We start from the raw sequence: 20,616 nt of genomic DNA, 5'->3' as shown, positions 1-20,616 counted from the left end.
GAGCAAATTCGATATGAAAATGATTTATTGTTCACAAGTGTAACAGTAGACATGGCTGCAGACCATATATAAAGATGCTCCAAGCATCAGTCAGTGAGAAATGATGACTTGAGTGTGTGTGACAGAAGAAAAGAAGAAAATCATGATATTATGGATGATATCGCAAATTCCACCGTATTTGAAGAGAAACATGATTTTTTTTTTCTGACCTTTAAAAAAACGCAGCCGTCTGAGAGGTGGGAACAGTGTTTGATTACATTTTTTCTTTTTTTTAAAAAACCCTCCTCATAGTGTCTTTTTTCCTTCATACAAAGTAGTCAAAACTCCCTCCTCAAATCCAAATGTTATTAGGTGATTATATGGTATTATTCTTCACCTTTTAGACTTCAGAGTGCTTGTCATTTGGCTCTAGTTGTTATGGTAATGCGAGGCTTTCCATCTCCTTCCCAGCATGCTCTGTGTTTGACATTCATGGGGTTAAAGTCCTCTGAATGATGAAGTGCCAGTGTTTGGGACAGTAAATTGCATCGTTTCAATTGAGAAGAGAGTTCCCCTTGGGTTTGCTGGAGGTCCCAACGGGCTGGCCTTGAGCAGAACAGCATGTTGTACATCCATATAAAAAAAAAAAGAGGGAAAAATATGGTGGTACTTTTCTCTTTATGATGCAAAGATTAATCTGTCACCACATCCCCGCATAAATCTCACTTGCTGCTTTGCAAAATACTGTTTTATCTTACTTTACACTATATTTTATTTTTTTTTTATTGCCCATAAACACAAACCATCACAAAGGGCTAATGGTCTCATCAATATTATTACAAAATGATCATAAATCCAATCCCTTGTTAAGATTTGAAGCCATTTCTCTCCTCAGCTACTCAAGCGTTGCGAACATTAGACAGAAGCTTTATTTTATCAAGCGATTTCTTTCTCAATAATAAATGATCCTCCATCCTGTTTGAGGTTCAGCTCACCACTTTATTTTCATCAGATTATTGCACGTTCCCTTCCCATCCGGTCCTCATCACTTTGTGAAGCAGTACTAATCCTGCCTTTTGGGGCTATTTTTTTTTCTCCTTCTTATCCTTCAGTAGAAATGCTTTGACAACACTGTGGTGGTTATTTCATCCTGAGAGACCACAAACTAAACAGCAGAAACACGTTGTATAGACGCTTGTTTAGTGCTATGCAAATCATCCTAGCCGGGGGTAAAATTAACATTTTCAATTAAAATATTAGCACCAAACAAACACAGAAAAACACACTAATGATTAAATCATCTTGATGGAAACTCGTCGTAGAATTTGAGGGTGATTTCTTACATTTCTTTTTATAATACAAAAAAAGAAGCAGTGTCAATCATGACTCTGATTTTATGAAAATGTGAATCTTTATTTTTCAAGGATGAGCTTAGTAGGTGAAGATTGAAAATTGTCTTCAATTATTGTGATTATCTTATTTGGCAAAAACTTTCCAAATCTTAAAAAAAAAAAAAAAAAAAAAAAAGCAGCATAGTTTTTATGATAGTGAAAACAAAGAAAATGTTTAGTTGTTGTTTCGTTGTCATTTACTGGAAAAAATAAAGACCAAAGATAATAATAGAAGGCATCATTTGCTACTTAAAATTATGTTATATTTATATAACTTGACAAAACATTTGAAGAAAGCGTCATCGTGAAGGCCTCTGGAGCTGTTTTCAACGCTGTTATGTCGCCCTCTGGTGTTCATCTGACAAAACATCAACTCTCAATAAACGAAATCATTACTAAGATTTGAAACAATCATTGTTTTGTCAGTATTCCCTACACGTACAATACATACATTTAACAGTTTCAGTTAACTCTAGTTTAATATGATTGTCAGGCAAGTAAAAGAGAACAAAATTATATTTTTTCATACCTCCTGAGATTAAAATGTAAAGAATATCATAGACAATTGTGATAATACATATAAAATATAGGAACCTTTTTAAATGAAATAGTTATGAATTAAATATCAACTTTTCTTTCCCCAGAGGTACCTGTTGGTCAAAGGCAATAATAAATGAAACGGTGCTCCAACAAAACAGCTTTATTAGTATCCGTGTCATCATAACAAATATAAACTGGAATACACAATTCTTATTTTATTTAAAATCAATCAAAAAGAAAGATAATTCTACTTGAATTTTGCATTCAAATATGTTGAGGAGCATTTTTTTAAAAAGGGCTTCAGTCACAGGAGTCATATCCATTAGCCCGAATTTCCAGTACATGTGCTTTTAATGGAAGACGAGGCCTTTTAAATCAGTTCCTACTCCTCCGGTCCACAGAGGCCGAGCAGAACCTTCTGGTAGTCTCCTTTGGTGTGTTCCTGCCGAAAGGGGAAAAAAAAGCACACAGAGCAGGTCAGAGGACAGACAAACTTAAGTGGAAATCAGAAATTAGCGGCAGGTTGTAAAATTCACTCACCAGGATCGTCTTCTGCAGGGACTGTCCGAAGGTGGCCTTGTACTCCGAAGCGACCTTTTTCAGGTCCACCTCACAGCGGGACACGATAATCCTGGTCACGATCTTCTCCTTGGCTCCTTTACTCTGCACAGACGAGCACAAGTCAGCACTTCAAAGTTGAACGTGCTGGATACTTTAAACTCCAGCGGCTGACGCAACGCCGTGGTAAGATAACTTCAGCCAACTTTGGATTCCTGCGGTTAAATAACACTTTCACAAGCCGTCGTGCTCCATACAGTTGTTCTTTCAAAATGTCTGGCGTTTCGACTGAAAGAGTGGGAGGACTGTACCTTCATGGCTTCATTGAGTCTCTTGGCAAAGTACAGCTGTTTGTTTTCGAAGCACTGAACTGTAAAACAGAAAGGAAGGTTATTTTATCATGTAAATTCAGCTTTGACCATCTTCAGTCCAAATGAACATTAATAACACAATAAAAGCATGGGCGTACCGAGCACCAGGAAGGACTTCTTTAGGTCTCCCTTCACTTCCTTATCGATGCTCTCCTGCATGTCGTACGGGCTGTAACTCTTGTACCTCTGAAACACTAACAAGTGGACGACAAAAGTGACACTTTGCTCTTAATAAGGACAGAAAAATCAACATTCCCCCGAATACACATGGTAAGAAAGCAGGTGTCATTACCTTTTTGCAGGTGAGGGACGCTTCTCTCAGACATAATGGAGATCCAGGTCGCCACATCTGTTCCTTTTATTTTTACTCCAGCATCATACAGAGCCTGAGACAAAGACCAGTGACTATCACCAACACCTTCCATGTTATTGGGCAAATATCTCATCTTTTGGTTTCAAAACGATCATATTTATACTCTCAAGAGGAGAAACGCACTCAAAAATGTCAGTGTTACGAGGTTCTGAATTCACCTCAGAGGAACAATTGAATCATTATTTATAACTTTAGTTATTTAGATTTTTTTCTTAAGTGATTTGTTGTTGAAATGACACTAATTTTATTGTAGGAACTATAAGCTTCCAAATCATTTGTATTTAAGGTGGAAGTGACGACTTACTCTGGCATCGCCGTCGATCTTTTCATAGTCCACAACAGAAGATGGCTCGTCTCTCTTTGTCTGAACAGAAATTTTAAAAAGAAAAAAGTAGCAAATTATAGAAAAAAACAAGGTTGACTTTTAAGCGCCTCAAATTTTCCGCTGTGAATCGTTTATTCTGAAGCTGTGCCAACACTTCACCTGCACCAGAGCCAGAAGCAGCTTAGCAAAGTTTCCAGATGTGTCACCAGCCACGTCTTTGTCCAGGTCCTTTTTAATCACTGCAAAGAAACATGTTTTGACAACTGTAGACCGACATTGATTGTATATGGAATGGTTCATCACTCTATAGTTTGCCCTATAAAACCCAAGTAAGCTAAAAGATATCAACCTATATATAAAATATTTCAATGCATTTTATTTTTTTTCAGCTCTTGGCATGAAACTCTCAGACGTTTCACACTCACAGTCTTTGTAAACCTTCTTGATTTCCACCAGTTCGGCGTTGCTGCGTGAGCACAAAATCTCAATAAGAGTTTCTTCATCTGTTCCCAAGCCCTGAAAGAGACAGAAACTTTAAAGTAACCGCTTCACTTCCAATCCTCCTGCAGAAACAGAGATGTCCCGCCACTGCTCCAGTAGAGGGCAGTATTGCTCCTTCAATGAATCCCTGGTTACCTTGATGGAGCCTCGGATCTCTGAGGCGTCATACTGGGCTGTGCTCTTCATCAGTCCAAGGATCACAGTTTCTAGAGAACCGGACAGCGCCCCCTTCAGGGCTGAGATCATGTCCTAAAAAAAAACAACATGTTACTTTGTGTCGCCCACATTTGATAAAAAAAAAGACACATAACAGTGAGGACTTCACCTTCTTTGTCCTCCTCTCATAAGCAAAAGCAATCTCTCTCCTTTGGCCGTAGGTGCGTTTTGTCAGGACATCAATGATGGTCTGCTCATCCACTCCTGAAATAAACCAAACGCCTGGATTATATATGAACTGTGAGGATTGTTCTGGATGGCAGAGTAACGAGTCTTACTCAACTCGGCTCAAAATCAATATGTTTGCTGTTGGAAGAGCAGCGTGTGACTGTCCACGGTCTACAGGAGCTCCTCTTCCTGCTTGGTCAGTTCTTGTGAATGTAAACTCTGCTAACAGTGATCGTAACACAGCGAGTATGAGTTAAGGTAAACACACAAACAAAGAGCTACGTACAATTGAAAAATGCCGCTGCCGCTGGCAGGTTGGTTATAATATTCTCACAGCCGATCCCAAACAGCCTTTAAAGAATGAGTTGCAGTGAATTTGGGCAGTTTTCAGAAGATATTTCGCTCCAGCACATGACATGGCCATAAGGTATCCCCCCCCCCCCACCCCCCGCCCCTACTCTCATTTGCAGAGAAAACATCTTTCCACATTGAACACATTCTTTATCACAACAAAATGGTCGGGCTGTTGAAGACTGAGCAGTTTGCTGCCAGCAGCTCTGGCAGCACTGAGGCTCAGACATGGAGGTGTGCCCAGCATGGCCACAACATTTTAAGCTGTGATGCTGACTCACAAATACCAGCGACTCATCTGTAGGGAGAAGCTGCAGACTCCAGCATTGATGGACTTTGAGTACAACACACACATACACACACAAACAAAACAAAAACTGGATCTTGCCTTTAGTTTTGATGGCAGTGTCGATCCTGGCAGCATCTCTGTCGGGGTCAAAGTCCAAGGCAGGCACCACGGTGGGGTACAGCTGCTCATGAGCCTGAAGATTAAAAACAAAACAAACAAAAAAACACATCATATACAAAACAGGGAAAGTGATGAAAACACAGCCTCATTTCCAAGCACTATTAAAGACAAAACAATAGTAGTGATGACTTACCCCGATGTTGAGAGACAGCTGCCCGAGAAACTCCGATACCAAAGCCATCCTGAAAAAGATGAAACGTCATCATTAGAACCCTACATGATCGTTCTCAGTTTACCCATGCAACAGGCCATGTTTATTATGACTGAAGATAGAATCACTGCAGCCAGTTCCCTTCTGGACAGAGCCTGTTGACCCCCCCCCCCCCCCCCCCCCACCAGTGTTTGTTCAATAAATCACAAGTCGTTCATTCTTTGTTTTGCCTGCTTTGCGATGTTACTACTGGAAACACAGGTGCAATTAAAAGATCAGAATATAAAGGAAAAGTTCAAAGTGAAACTATCATATCTTAGGATTCTGTACACTCTGTGCATCATCTTGTCTTCCAAGTCTTGAAAACTTGTTTCTAGAATTTAGCTCTATTGAATGATCTGAAATATTGTCATTGTTTTCACAGCAGCCGGTTCTTTTAGAAACATCCAAAACAGAGAGACACACCCTGGAAAAAGCTACTGTGCTGCAGACTGCTGCTAAAGATGACTACGCTTCACACACACACAACAGAACTCGTACAGGAACTTTAAAGTGGAAAACAAGGCCGAAGAAAAAGAAGCAAAACTCATTTTGACAAAGTAATTGCAAGGAAACTTAAATCATTGTTTTATAATGAATGAACATTTTGAAACAAAGTCCTTGCGACTGCAAAGGGAAGTTCATTTGAGCTACAAATGCAGTCATCCAACACCAGTATGTTGTATTTCAAACTTACCTCAGTTAGAAAAAGTTGCGGAGACGTGTCCTGGTGGCGTTTCAGTGGAATGGGTGTGGAGCTCAAACTTTTCCAATGAACAAAACGGCTTCCCCTTTTTCAACTCCTCTGACTCACAATCCCTCCCCTTTCCATACCCTCATGACTCCACCCTGGTGCAGCACATGCAGCGGAGCCGCAGTCCGGCAGCTCCTGGTGTTGAAAATCTGGAGAGGTTTTTCACACAGTCGCTGGTACAAAGTGTCTGGTGTGTCGATTAGAATCGAATCCCGACTCCAGGGCCAACATGAAATCACCTTCAGTGAATCACTTACAATCATAACGCTCACATAGAAATCCAGGTTTATTGTACAAAACTAAACATACACATTGTGAAGAAAATAAAACGAACACATTCGGTTTCTTAAAGTGCTTCAACAATCACATATTCAAAAGGTATTTTCTGTTGTTCTTTCATTTCCAGCTCCTCCATCGACTCCCGTTTTAAACAGACTTCTTAATGAACTTCTTTTTACTTTTGGCTGGACGTTTCTTTCGCTTTTTCGTCTTCCCTTGTTTCCCCGGGTTGCTCTTTGGCCCGGACGCCGTGTTGTTGGATCCATCTTTAGACATCTGTGGGAAGACGAGATGGGGAGGTTTTCAAGAAAAGCTCAAATCAAGAAACAACATGCTGAAAAAAATGCATTTTTGTTCATCACTGTATGAAGTTCTAATATACCAGAGATAGAAATACTCTGAAATCCTGTTTTCTCAGGAATGTTTTTCCTCCACTCTGAAGACGTGTTCAAGTCCTCACAGTGTTGAAATGTCGACAGGCATTCAATGAATGCCAATGCCTATAAAGCGTGCTTGAGCTGCTGGTGCTCATACTGGTATGTCCGCCATTGTTCCCGTGTTGGTTTTGGGCTTTTGCAGACAACGACGCAGCGCTCGGCCGGCTCAGCTTGTCTGATAAGAAAACGGCCGAGGGCTTTGCAGAGCCCACAAGATTACCACGGAGGCAAAGTGGCTTGAAAAGAATCTCTGTCAAGTGTATTTTAAAAGGTGTAGGCGCCCTTAAATTGGTATCGTCCTATTTGTTTCACTGACAAACCTTGGGGAATTGTTTCGGCGGGAAGGTGCAGGGTACTCGGCCGTGTTTCCGGTGAAAGTCCAGGGCCACCGCTGGGTTGACCGGTACCCAGGGCAGGAGGCCGGAGGCCGGGGTTGGAGGAGTCGAGCGGTGCACCTGCTGCAGGTCGTACAACTCCCGACTTGCACCGTCGGCTGCTCTTAACAGGGTCACAAATGGCTTCCCTGCGTTGTGTACGATCAGGTATCGTCCCTCGTCCAGCCTACAGAAACCACAGGAAGTCACCGATTAGCGTTCAAGACCAACATGCTGAAACATGCTGTCATGGTGTTGGGTCCATGATCTCTTGTTGTTGCATGACGACGGGAAGTCAGGTGAATGACGCTTCCAGAAAGGAGAATGTGACGCATCTACTGTATCTCATTGAGCAACGGATTGAGTAATCCTCCAACGCAAACACGAGGTCAGGATAACGTCATTTTTTTCCCTTCTCTTTTACCCCGAGGCTAAAAGACTGAACTGCACAAGAACTGCATCAGATTAATGAGTGTGAACATGTAGGTGTGCCAACAGCTCACCTGCAAAGTCTACACGCTCTCCAGCTACACAATTGAACGCATGATTTCACTTATCATATGCTGGACACAATATTCAATCTGAATTCATGTATATACAACATTATATGAGCCACGTGTCTCCATGGAATCAGTGTTTAGCTTCTGACATTGCAAGGCTCCATAAATCTTTCTTGAACTTTTCAGTGTTTTCCTGAGATTTACTTGACCGCGATTGTCATATAAACATTTAAATAACCTCAATGATTTATCACAAATACGTACCCACGATCTGCTAGTAGTTGGGAAAGATGTTGAATTAGGTCTTAACTTTCAATGGAAGTGTGTGTTTGGTGTGTTTAACCATCATGTGTGCATTAAAACCAAGTAATTAAGACTCAGTGAACCTTTGTTCCAACAAGCTTGAAGAGGTTAATTAGCTTTCACGGATTATTACGACACAGAAAGTATAAACTAAAGTGTATTTATTTTTTTAAAAAGTGTCTGTATGAATGAATAAATAAATACTTTATTTACAACAAAAATAAATGACATGTTACAATGTAAAGGCAATAAGGGTGTGGGCGCTCGACTCCTCCACAAACACATCTAATACAACAAACGCCCTCAAGACCTTACCCAGTTAGCTTTTTCAGGAGGTGGTGCAGGATATTCAATGACTTGGATAGCCTGAGGACGGACAAGACACATCATCAAGTGTTAGTCAAGTCTACTTTGGCTGGAATTAGAATTTCAACACCGAGACGACAGGAGCCGCCGCGAGGACGGCTCCCTCTGATGAAAAGGATCACTGAAAAAGTGACTGGATCTCGAGATGACGACGTCGAAAAGCGAGGTAACGTGATCACGGTGGGGTTATTAGGTTAATGATAATCGTGTGCACACAAACACCGTTCAAACGGCACTCACTTGAACCCACAGGAGATGTTCTGCTTCCAGTTGTCAGGCAGCTTCCTCAGCAGAGCTACTTTTGATGTGAGCGCATTGATGTGAGCTACGGAGTCAAACAGAGAGGGTGAATGATACACTGACGACAACGAGAGCCAGCGAGTGTGCACATCAAGGGCTTCACTTCATCATTGATGTCCCCCCCCCCCCCCCCCCCACCCCTCTTATTGCTTACAAAGTAATTAGTCGACAGTGATTTTCCAACATTGTTACAAGCTTGAGTGGGTGGTAAGCATCGCTTGTTGGTCTTCTCCCTCCCTCTCTGCCTCCCACTCCAGCTGGCGGAGCATGCCGATTTCAACAGTGCTTTTCATTCAATTATGGAGTGTTTGAACGGCTGCGACTACAGCCAGGAATAGAGAAACGCCACATGACGAGCCGCATGACGGACGACAAAACAGTGAACAAAGCAGGAAGTCTTATCAGCTGGGCTCCTTGACATTAGGTCGTTAATCAGAGAAGTGGTATTTTCACATATAGCTGAAAAGTCACCACTGCTTTCTTTATTTTGTCGTAATGCTGCTACCAAACCGACACCGTTTTAATCAATACGTAGTATTTCTTTCCTGCTGCCACTGAGAATTTGACATGCCAACGTCTCATGTGCATAACTTCTCCAGACAAATGGCTATTACGGTGGTCAGCAGGACTAATGGAGTATGACCAGTATAACCGGCATGTTTGTAAATTGAGCTTTTCAGAACCACCAACAACGTGCTTAAATAGCGAAAAATGACCAGATATTATAGATTAGAGTTATGTTGAAAAAAGGGGTAGAGACAATTACTCAACAAACATTGTTTGGGGCAATTTCATAAAATCTAAATAAATACATGAACATTACTCTATGGAACATGTAGAATTTCAGTTCTGTGGTTTACAAAGCTATACTTACAACAGTTAGGGGAAGCCTAAGACTACATTATGTAATGTAAATTATGCGAAACATGCAGAACTCTGTGATTTGACTGGAAAAAAAAAACTCTTAGTAAATGTCCTTGGACAGAAAAAAACAAACTGTTATTGGGTGTGTGTGTGTGTGGGGGGGGGGGTGGAGATTACGTAAATGTTTGGACCACATATTAATGACGGTGCAGAAAGAAAACGGTGGGGGTCTTCCCCCGAATGCTAACCTACAGGTTAACAGCACATGTACACATGAAAGGACATAATTGAAGCTAAAACACGTTGCTTTGGTCTGCCTAGGTATTTCAGTAATCACCCTATAATCAGACACGGCTGTAGTCATGGTAACAAAATAAACCAACCCCGTCCACAGTCACTGCAGGATGGTGAGTCATCTGCTGACTATTTCACTGGTTTGTGGGAGGACCAGCCTCGTGGCCCACAGTGAACTCAGTGAGCGAAGGAAAAAAAAAAAAAAGGCTTTTTTTTTTTTTTAAAGACCCATAAATGTTACTTTGGTTTTGTTTCGAGCTTTTACTAAAAGAAAAAAGAGCTTAAGAGCTGCTCCTTCCCACTTTGATTTAGTTTGGGGAACATTGCGGATTTCATTTTCACTAAATTTAATAGCAAATTCAAAAAAAAAAGAAAAAAAAGAAAGAACTTTACCGATGTAGGACTGTGCGCTGGAGTGGAGCAAGGTTTCAGTCCACAGCTGGCACGCCTCGCTGCTGGTTAAACACTCCACGCCATAACTTAGCTGGTACTCCAGTTTTGGCAAGACGTACAACGGCACAAACTATTGAAGTAAAACACAACAAAGTAATAACATGACAGAAGTTGTTAAATGAAGATTTTTTTTCCACCCCCCTTCTTCTGAGTGATTTGAAGGTACCCACGTATACCTGATTCTGGCCGCTGCCCACGTTTCTGCTGTTGGTCAGTGAAACCGAGCTGCGCACCATCAGCAGCATGTTGTGGAGACTGTAGAGCTTGTAGAGCAGGTTGCCTTGCGCGGGAGCCTCGTAATCTTTTTCGTCTTCTGCAGATGCCTGCAGGTCCTGCGAGAGTATTTCTGTACGGGTGGAGACAAGACAACGGTGGGTAATCCATCCACAGACCCGAGTGTATTCCACGATATGGAAAAATAAGTGGACACCAACTTCTATGCTCTGTGGTATTGGCGTTGACGAGCGGAGATCCGTGGGAGACGGGACAGGATCTCCCGTCCTGTCTCTGCTCGTTCCGATGTCTCTCCAGGTATGAAGACACGCAGGGTTTGACCAGGGATGTGGGATGCGAATGAGCCGCATGCTCCGCTCGTTGACCGGGTGATTTGGGAGAGGGTTTCACTGCGTCACCGGAGGACTTGAGCATGGCTGTTTGCATGCGCAGGATCTCACCGAGTTGGTCTCCCGAGACCTTCTGTCTTTTCGGCTGACGCCGGCAGGGTGCCGCTGGAGGACTGCGGCCGTCTGCCGGTGGATCAGGTCGTCTTCTCGACGTTGCAGACGCAGAATCATCAATAATCAGCTTTTCATCGTCGGAGTCCTCGGTAAGAGCCAAGCCTTCAACTTCCTGAACGCGACCTTGTCCCGTCTGTTCAGGATTTGGTTCAGTGTCATCATTCGCAGCGGGCTGACTCACATCTGCCATCAGATCTTCAGTGCTTGTCAGAGTTCTGTAACCGTCTTCTTGTGCACTTCTGAAGTCAATCACATCTTTCGTCTTCCTTGACAGTGGGGAACTTGAAACTTCTTTGCTCTTAAAACAATGATCCTGCTTTTCCTGCACCGTTTTAATAGGCGTCGACTCCCCAAATGTCTCCAGCTCAGTGATGTCCACATCAAAGTCAATGCCGTCGTTACGAGGCGCACAACTTTTTCTGGGGTTCTGCTGAATATAAAAAAAAAAAAAAAAAATACAAGCTATCAAAAGAGGCAAAGGAAACGATAGAACATGTATAGCCCCATCTACCCAAACATCAACATACCTGCGAGTGCTGGTGCTCAATGTCAGGCAGTTCTGTCAACAAATGAAATATATTTTTACTTCCATTCCTCCGGAAGGAGAGCTTCAGACTCTCCTCGTGGAAAATATGACTCCTCTCTCTCACTGTCATTTCAGTTTTCAGGAGAGGTGAATCTATAAACACAGTCTTCTTCTGACTGCTGCCTGGAAATGGACACCCAGAAAAAAAAAACAAGTGAAACAGCGTCACAACACTGGCTCATTTCACGCTGCATACGTGACATTTTATTCACTTATTGACTTTCTGTCATTTTATGAGCAGATGCAGCGCAAATATGTGCGAGCAGAGCGCCGATTCGATGATTGACAGGAAACTTCTGATGCATCAGTGGTCAGAGCGAACGTTAGTGCAGGTCGGGGCACGGCAACAACAACGAAAAAAAAAGGGGGTTTGAAGCAAGAGGGAGGATGGTAAGAAACTCTGGCTTCACTGCCAAAAGTTGGTACAATGTTAAAAACACGTACGGAAAGTTTTGGCCACAATGTAAACTGGTCTAAATCAAACTTGAAATGGTAGAACGGACACAGGCTGGTGCTGCTGTACCTTTTGCTTGGTTTAATTTGACGCATACGGGCAGTTCCCATTGCTCCCCAAAGTCAGGGCCGTGGTTGTCCAGCAGCCTGACCAAGGCGTCCCGAGTCAGACAGACGTGAGGCTCATAACAAGCGCACAGCTTCTCTGCATTCCCGTCACTGCTGACGGTCTGGGGAGGAAAACCAGGAAAGGTCAAGCCAACCACAATATAAACTGCATCCGTCCCATACAAGTGGCTATCCCAACTGTTTAAATACAAATCAGACACACTTGAACATTACTGCATGTGTGTGACCTGGCACGTTTCAGAGACACAATTAGCACTGGTTCTGCTGAGCAAGACAAGAACACCCTCTGGTGTCTTAAGTGAAAATTGCAAGAGCTGGAGTGAAGTTAACAATAGTCCTGCGGCCATGAATCCCATTCTGGCAGTAAAAAAAAAAATCTCTATGACTTACTTTATTGGAGCAATTAAAAAAAAAAAAAAAAAGAGAGACAATTGCTTACAGCATGCATGTCCTTAGCTTTTTTAGCTGGAGGAATCTCTGATGAAACACTCTGATAATCCGATGCAAGCTGTGCATCAGCAGGCACTATCTGGTGGTCTGTAATATTCACGTTGCCCTGGAGAAATAAAAGAAGTGGGGGTGAATATGGAAATGGAGGAAGTTAATCAACACCAAACGACTGATTCTGCAATACAACACTGCCGAGCTGAACGGAGGCATTTTAAAAAAAAATGGGCAATGACATTTTTTTTTTTTAACAACCCGTGGAAATGGCAACTCTCCACTCGTACCGCTGGGCCGACGGTTCAAAAGCACCATTACCAAGGTTAAAAGCTGTTTTTCAAAGGTCAGAGCGAGTTCTGGGTTGAATGTGCCGCCGGTCAAACTGGTCATCTCGTGGATCTGGTAGAGCTGCGGAAGTGTCCTGGTGTACTCTAAACATCCCCGGAAACATTCCTGAAAGAGACATTTGTTGAGCTGTGTTAGAACCGACGAAAGACGAACCGCAGAGACGTGATGACAGGCGCCATCCTTGCAGCGTCAGTTACCTCTGAATATTGCATCGCTCCTTGTGATATGAAGTTGTAGTCGTCAGCACATATTTTCGCCACGTCTTGCAGGTACCTGGTAAACTGCATCACTTCGTCGTTCACACGTTTCTGCAAGTTCTGAAAGGAAAGTGCAGATGAGGGGAAAACAGCAGTGCAAACCCAACTACTAAGACTCAAAAAAACCACAAAGGCAAACAGAGAGCTAATACAAGTACCTGCGGGGGGTCGCCCTTCTTTTTGCTCGTCAAAAAGCCAAGATATACGTTCTGCTCTTTGCTGGAAAGGCTGGACACGCATGGAAACGGCAACCTGGGTTCGGGATACGCCGGCCCAGCCTCGCTTTTCATCCACTTCGATTTTCCTTGTGAGTTTTTTGCATCGTCGCTGTCGCCTTCAGCAACACTTTGTGCACACGGATCGTCAGAATCACAGCTCTCCCAACAGGTCGCTTGGCTGCTGTCTTTAAACTCTACAGCTTCAGAGGGCGTCTTTGTCGGCTCGACATCACTGTTTACACTGTTTTAAGGAAATGCAAAACAAACAAACAAACAAACAAAACTGGTATAAACAAGTTAGCTTTTAAAAATGAAAGGAAATGCAATGTTCAATATGAAATAGAAATGTACGCTATACCTTTGGAGAAAGGTCCACAGTTCTCTGACATTTGGGGCAAGTGAGTATTTGTCATAAAGATCTTTGGTAAAGAAAGGACCCTCAGGGACCGCGTGCTCCTCCCTTGAAGTTGAGGACAAAAGTCAATGGTAATAGATAGTAGTAATTCCAAACAGATTGACAGTACTAGCCTATGTGCTTGGATTGAGCTTTATTGGTTTTTAATGTAAGACTGCAACTTGAAGTCACGTTCTAGTGTATACGTCATATCATGTAAATACAACCAAGTCTCGTGTGCTTCTTTCCGTCTTTCCAATATGTGATACTAATGAACTGAACCCAAATTAAAACATCTAACAAATCAACACAAAACCGATCAGTTCAGACATTTACTGCAAAATATCTTTTTTTCCCCTGAACATTCTGATTAAAAGAAATTATGCAATATTTAACTTTCTACACTACAAAACATAAGCTAGAATTGAAAGGTGTGTTATAATGTGTTTACACATCTGATGGACAGGCAACTTGTCCAGGCTGCCTCACATCCTTCTCAACTTAATCAAGTACTCTTCATACACTTTTTTTGGTAGAAATGATCTCATATTTAACGAGTCAAGAGTCAAATGCACCTCTGTTTAGAAAGTTTTAACTTTTTCCAATTTCATTTACTATTTCTTCACAAACATGCACATTTATGTATCAATTCATTAATCATAAACAAGACCTTCAAGACACATTTCACAGCTTTTTACTCCCAGCATTAGACATTAACTCAGACTCAAAATAGTCCAGTTTTCAATTTTCAAATTCATTTAAAATGCTTTCCTCTTTGGTCATTCTTAAGGCTAATTTATTTAACTATCTCCTGTCCAAATAGTACCCAACTGACTCTGCGTTGTATGTTGTGTGTTTTTATTAATACCTTTGTTATCTTTCTCTACTTGTCATTCCTTGATCCTTTTTCATTTTCATTGCACTATGGTTAATTGAAGGCAAGGATTTAATATAACGCCCTTTGGCTTCCTTACTCCCCTGCACCGTCAGGTTTAATTTCTTGCAATTCGGTTTTATATTCTTATCTTGTACAAGTAAAAGAAGAAAAAAAAAGAATCCAGCTTCATGATAAACAGCTTAGGGGCTGTAAACCTTTTCATACCGTTATTAAACTGGAGGTCTCAAAACCAGTTGCAGCCCCACAACAGGAGAAAACACCAAACTTACCAAGAGACTACTAACATTTCCAAGGCTGCTTGTCAGCATAAACCACTCAAAGTTTGGAGTAAAACCAAAGTCACATATATTACATGATAAGAAAATAAAGAATATAAATATAAAAATATTGTTAACAAGATATCACTGAATAGTCACACTAACTGCATTAGATGATTTGTTTGGATCTGAATTTAACCATTTGTGAAAGGGAGAAATTATTTTGTTTTGTGAGTTTCCTGATAACATCTGGTTTTATTGTGAGAAATGATTTAAAATGAATACAAATTCGATCATAAAACTACAGAAAAGAGCTATTAGATTAATAAATAATGCTGGTTATTTTGAGTCTACAAATCCACTATTTATACACATTTAAAATTTTACAGACATGGTGTATTTAAAAACATGTTAACTATTATATCCAATTCAGAATAAAAGTATTCCTGTTTCTATTTAACATTTGTTTTAAGTTAAGACAAGGAAAATATAATGAATTAAATATAAGAGGATTGTTTATGAGAACTGATTATGTGACGAGCTCACGGTCAACCTTCAATAAAGCTGTAAAATAGTGATAATCAAGGGTTAAAATTCAGACTGATCTTGAGAGAAAGATAATTATCATTGATTATGGTTTTATTATGTTGTTTCCATCTTTCTTTTCTTTAGTTTTTTTTTTTACTTTTGTTGTTTTTGGTTGTAGATACTCTCGGTTCTTCATAGAATTGACAGGATAAATAAGCCATTGGCTTCAGCCTGTGGCTTTTCTTGGTCAGTTAGTTATTTGTTGGTGTTCGTAGGGTTCTACGTGTTGAATTATGACCAGAAATAACTTCTTCATTCACTCACTCATTCATATTAAAGCAGCTTGGTAGAGGCAGCATGCAGCATCCCAGAATAGTTAGAATCCACGTTGTACACTCGTGTTGGAAGAATAACAGCTAATAGTGAGCGGATATTATCTGTAAACATGATATTAAGTCGAGTTCAATGATCTTCACTTGCAGCTGCGGATGAAGTTTTGATATTAAAGCGTCGATACAGAACAGCTGAGTTCGGCTAACACGAGCTAGCTCAGAGTTACAGTCACTTCAGTTTTCATTGAACATCTGCGAAGATAAACGGATGTACGGTTCGTGTCGGAGAAAGAATGTCACTCACCACTCCAGCTGCATCGTGACTGCTGGTTGTCTATGTGTTTAAAAGCGATGGAGACATTGTTAAATACATTTCAGACGTTTACGTCTGTCAACGTCACTTGAGCGTTAAGTCTTCCTTTGGTGAAACGATGCTGACACAATAAAGTGGGTTTTTGTTCATTACTGCCCCCTCTGGACAGAGTCCGTAACTCATCCACTCGATGCTCAGCTTATTTTTAAACTGATTACATTGATCTATTGGGGAAATTAACACTCCTGGTCAACTTGAAATCTTGACATAATTGATTTAAATACGTTTTTTTTTTTGGGGGGGGGTTGTTTTTTTTAACCATGATTCTTATCACTGATCCTTTGTTTCAAAGAACCGGTGGATAATGACCAGAGATGTAATGGAAATGCATGCTCAGTTACCACAGTAGTGTTACATTGTTTCATTGCACTTTAAAGTACAAATTTCTCTATTCAAAAACTGCTCAAGGTAGCCATTCAATTTATTTATATAAAATATCTCTAAGTTTCTGGGACAAACAATAAAATATAAATAATCACACTCAGGGTTTTTTTTTTTTTTTTTTTTTAAACAAATGTAGATATCAAGCAGTACTTTTGTTTGTCAACTGTATTTTTTTAAACTACAGATCAAATGGATTGATTGTTTATCCAAATTGTGACTTTACTCAGTAGCTTCTCATGAATTTTAAAACAGCAAAAAGTAGATTACATGGTGTAAATTCCACTTCCATTCAATTTGCATACCACTTTATCCAATTCGGGGAGTTGGACCTTTTCCCAGACACCAGTGGGACTGCTCCTCCGAAAAGACATCAGTCCACTAGACAATCACACACTCACATTAACACATGCAGGCAATTTAGGGTCACTAATTATCCTCAAATTGATGTTTTGGGACACTGGGAGGAAACCAAGATACTTCTTAATCACAGTGATTGTATTTGTATTTTGTTACTTGCACTCCTTACAACAGATATGTTACACATATCCTAATGTGTCTCCGATGCCAGCATCAGACGTTATGGTCCACATCACCCTTTTTTCCAACAATCGCCTGTGAATTATTCTGCTGAGGGTCTTCAGTTTTGGTCCATAGGTGTGAATACAAGTGTGTGTGCTGTTGACCGTCTTTCAGTATTTGGAGGAAATGTTATCTTAGTAAACATTTGCTTTGATGACCCTTTTCACCTGTTCATCATCATTTCTTACTGATGATAAACGACATGTATTACAAGTGAGTGATATACAGAAACATACAGGGATGACTGTATAAATGTGCTCATCTATTGTACCTTTGATTCATTTTATTAAATAGAAATAGTTTTACAGTTCAGAGTATGTCGCATGAGATTTTAAAACAGAAATGGTAAATTAGACCAACTGCATAACAGGGAGATTTGTGGTACGTAAATATCAGATATACTTGCTTATTCTTGTTTCCAGAAATTGGCCTTTTCTGCTCCTCCTTACCCAAAATGGCAATTTAGTGCAATCAGTCCAATTCATCCCACATCCATAAATTAAAAAAATAATAAAAAATAAATATAAGCCTCTTGCAGGTGTGTGTGCGTGTGTGTGTGTGTGTGCGTGTGTGTGTGTGTGTGTGTGTGTGTGAGTGAGTGTGTGTGTGTGACATCTGATGAAACCTGGAGATGTGGCTTGCAGCTCCTTGGTCCATGATTGACCTACCTGGACTTCCTTATTGAGGCTCATATCAACATCTGCTTCCGACATGGATTTTTGGGTACAAGCAGCGTTATTTGGGAAATACTTTTTTAAAAATTTGAGCAAGCTCTGCTCGCAGACAGACAATTACCCAAATGAAAAGCTGCCACTGCACATGTCTCCTATGAAAATAATGGCCATTATTTAGATGTTAATTTATGCTGAAATTACAAAGTCTTAACCTAAAAAAAAAAAAATAAGGTGACGTTGAACAGTATATATGGAATAGATTTAAAATGTATGGAAGTTATTCCACAGCTTCATCACAGTGCAGTTCGTAAAGCTTAATCAAAATCATAAATGTAATACATGGAAAAATTTAATGAAAAATTTAAATTCCTTGCAGGGAAATTGAGTCATTTTTAGATCAAAGCTCAGAAGTACCACCTGTTACTGAGAATTAATGGAGGAGTGCGAAGAAGGATTCTTCATTGAGATAATCTGTATTATTACCAAGTCGTTCCAGAATTTTATTTTAAGTTCACTGAATCGAAACTACAAGGTTGACTCAGGTTTGGCGGATATTAAAAAAAGAAAAGTATGTTAACACAAATCTAATCATTCATTCATTCAATCTGCACCTGTTCATATGTATATAATCTGTTAAAAGCTGAATGTGTATGCGGCTCATTAAACAGGAGTCTTATTAGAAAACATAATGATAAAAGTATTTATTTGATCAACTGCTGTTTTCTTCTCAATTTATTATCTCACAAAATAAGAAGTTTGAATCAATATATACTAGCAATGAAATGAATACATTGAAATACTACACACTGTTTTGAATATTATTGCATATACAATTTAACTTATACTTAAGTACAATTTACACTATCTAATGTTTCACTACTTCCAAAATCATTAGTCTTAGTTTGTCAACAATATTAATAATCATAACCTTGTAATCTGCATTTCTGTTGTTGAGAAGTTCAATATTTTAAGAATACTTGCATTTTTGTATAATTTAATATGGTGTAATTTTTATAACTGTCTTGAACATAAATATGTTATACAGGTAAACTGAATAAATGAATGTAATTTGTTAAAATGAAACTAATTATGAATAGATGTTGTGAAGAGAATGTCTTAGTATTTTTAACACCTGGTATTTACTTATAATGGAGTATGCTTTAGGCAACAGAACACTGATAAATACTATCCTACTAATTGGGACACTTGATAATGACCCAAAAGGATGATGTTGGTTTAAAATATGCCATAAAGAGAGTGATCTTCCAATAGAGAGCAGACACCAGAGACAGATAAACAATCAGGAAAAAAAGCCCATTACAAGCGGTAAATTTTATTATGGGATAACAGCACATAAAGCACATCTAAAATCGATGTGTCCAATGCACTTTTAATAAAGGTAATATTAAAGGTACAGTTTCTAAGTACAATATAACAACATTCATATTAGAATGAAAAGTATTTAAAAGACAACATTAAATTTCTTATTTTTCTTTACAGCCGTATTTACAAAATGAATCAAAATACTTATTTTCATATTTAAGAATCAGACAAGAAGGAGCAAAACTACGTTTGTGAATCGACTACCTGCTAAAGAGAGTTCAAAAGAGCTGGATAAAAAGGTACATGATCATCTGTCCCCATTTAACATCAGTAGCAAACGTGTGACTTAGAAATTTTGTGACAACCACACACGAGTTTCGGCTCTCCCACAATTTGTACTGCGTCTGCATGGGAAACTAATCCACCCCAGCTCCACCCACCCTTCATGTAGAGTTACCCTGTCAGACTGAGGGCACGTTGAACACAGAACATTAAAGAAATCCAGATGTGTTGTATGCCTGTATAACAAACACATACAAATACTTAATATACAAATGCATTAGTAAATCTTCTGCTCTCAGTGAAAGAAAGAAATCACGTAACACAAACAGAAGATGAGGAAACGTGGATCTTGAGTTAGTTTTTGCGTCGTCTGAATAAAACAATGTGCAGGTGAACGTTTCTGTCATCACATCCGCGAGAATTTATTGACCGTTTGCGATCAACACGAAACTAACCTTCCAGTTAGGTTCCTGAAACACGGTGAGGGGGTGACATGTACACTCTAAACAAACCAGCTATACACTGAAACCCTCCAAACCCACATGAAAATGATCAACAACACACGAAGAAAGAATCTTGAGAAAAAAACAGTTTTGAGCAACGTGAGAATTGTGAGAAGTCATCCTCATGTACAAAATACATTGTCACTTCAGTACACGTCTGGAAAAAACCACAAAAAAAGACAATCAAAACCATGTATGCATTTTGTGACACCGAGAGGCACTCAGTGTGATACGTTGTGTATTATTGCGAGCATATTTTAACTGATATTTGCTACAGATTCGAGAGAAAAAGGTCAGCTTTGACTTCAAATGGCAATCCTTTCATGTACATTTTTAACACTTCACATGGTGCAAGAGGTTTATGCCACTGGTCTGAGGAAACCGCTGTTTCAGAATCGTCTAAAATTGGGAATTAACAAAAGCATACCGAGGCTCTGTTTAACGAAATCCAAGCACCGCTTCCCGGCATCAGGTGAAGAACAATGCAGACACGGGAGGTAAATAGTTAGAATCTTAAAACCTGACAAACTATAGCCTCAGTGAGTGGTTTTTCTTTCTTTT

General features: G+C 40.0%; 2 protein-coding genes across 3 annotated transcripts; both read right to left on the bottom strand.

Moving 5' to 3' along the window:
• Positions 1 to 2,055: 2,055 nt before the first annotated feature.
• LOC308136171 (annexin A2-A-like) lies at positions 2,056 to 6,197 on the bottom strand. Its single transcript, XM_080504408.1, has 13 exons — positions 6,130 to 6,197; positions 5,376 to 5,424; positions 5,162 to 5,255; positions 4,364 to 4,458; positions 4,174 to 4,287; positions 3,963 to 4,053; positions 3,697 to 3,776; positions 3,517 to 3,576; positions 3,132 to 3,225; positions 2,938 to 3,033; positions 2,780 to 2,838; positions 2,451 to 2,573; positions 2,056 to 2,352 (listed from the first exon to the last, which is right to left on the bottom strand). The coding sequence occupies exons 2-13, from the start codon at positions 5,421 to 5,423 to the stop codon at positions 2,293 to 2,295; spliced, it is 1,014 nt and encodes a 337-aa protein (XP_080360534.1). The 5' UTR covers position 5,424; positions 6,130 to 6,197; the 3' UTR covers positions 2,056 to 2,292.
• A 257-nt stretch (positions 6,198 to 6,454) lies between these two features.
• ice2 (interactor of little elongator complex ELL subunit 2) lies at positions 6,455 to 16,348 on the bottom strand. Of its 2 annotated transcripts, none has more exons than XM_080504356.1 (15): positions 16,242 to 16,348; positions 13,887 to 13,988; positions 13,469 to 13,769; positions 13,251 to 13,370; positions 13,024 to 13,158; positions 12,701 to 12,817; positions 12,203 to 12,362; positions 11,621 to 11,802; positions 10,791 to 11,523; positions 10,533 to 10,702; positions 10,297 to 10,426; positions 8,686 to 8,770; positions 8,395 to 8,445; positions 7,223 to 7,463; positions 6,455 to 6,741 (listed from the first exon to the last, which is right to left on the bottom strand). In XM_080504356.1, the coding sequence occupies exons 1-15, from the start codon at positions 16,253 to 16,255 to the stop codon at positions 6,613 to 6,615; spliced, it is 2,670 nt and encodes an 889-aa protein (XP_080360482.1). In that variant the 5' UTR covers positions 16,256 to 16,348; the 3' UTR covers positions 6,455 to 6,612. The 2 variants fall into 2 exon arrangements, with proteins under 2 accessions (XP_080360482.1, XP_080360483.1); XM_080504357.1 differs by having other exon boundaries at positions 10,791 to 11,520.
• Positions 16,349 to 20,616: the final 4,268 nt, after the last annotated feature.

The sequence above is a fragment of the Blennius ocellaris genome (assembly GCF_963422515.1).
Source record: "Blennius ocellaris genome assembly, chromosome: 11".
In the NCBI taxonomy this organism is placed as follows: domain Eukaryota; kingdom Metazoa; phylum Chordata; class Actinopteri; order Blenniiformes; family Blenniidae; genus Blennius; species Blennius ocellaris.
Note: the sequence above shows the minus strand (reverse complement) of the source record. Positions and strands in the feature narration are given on the sequence as shown.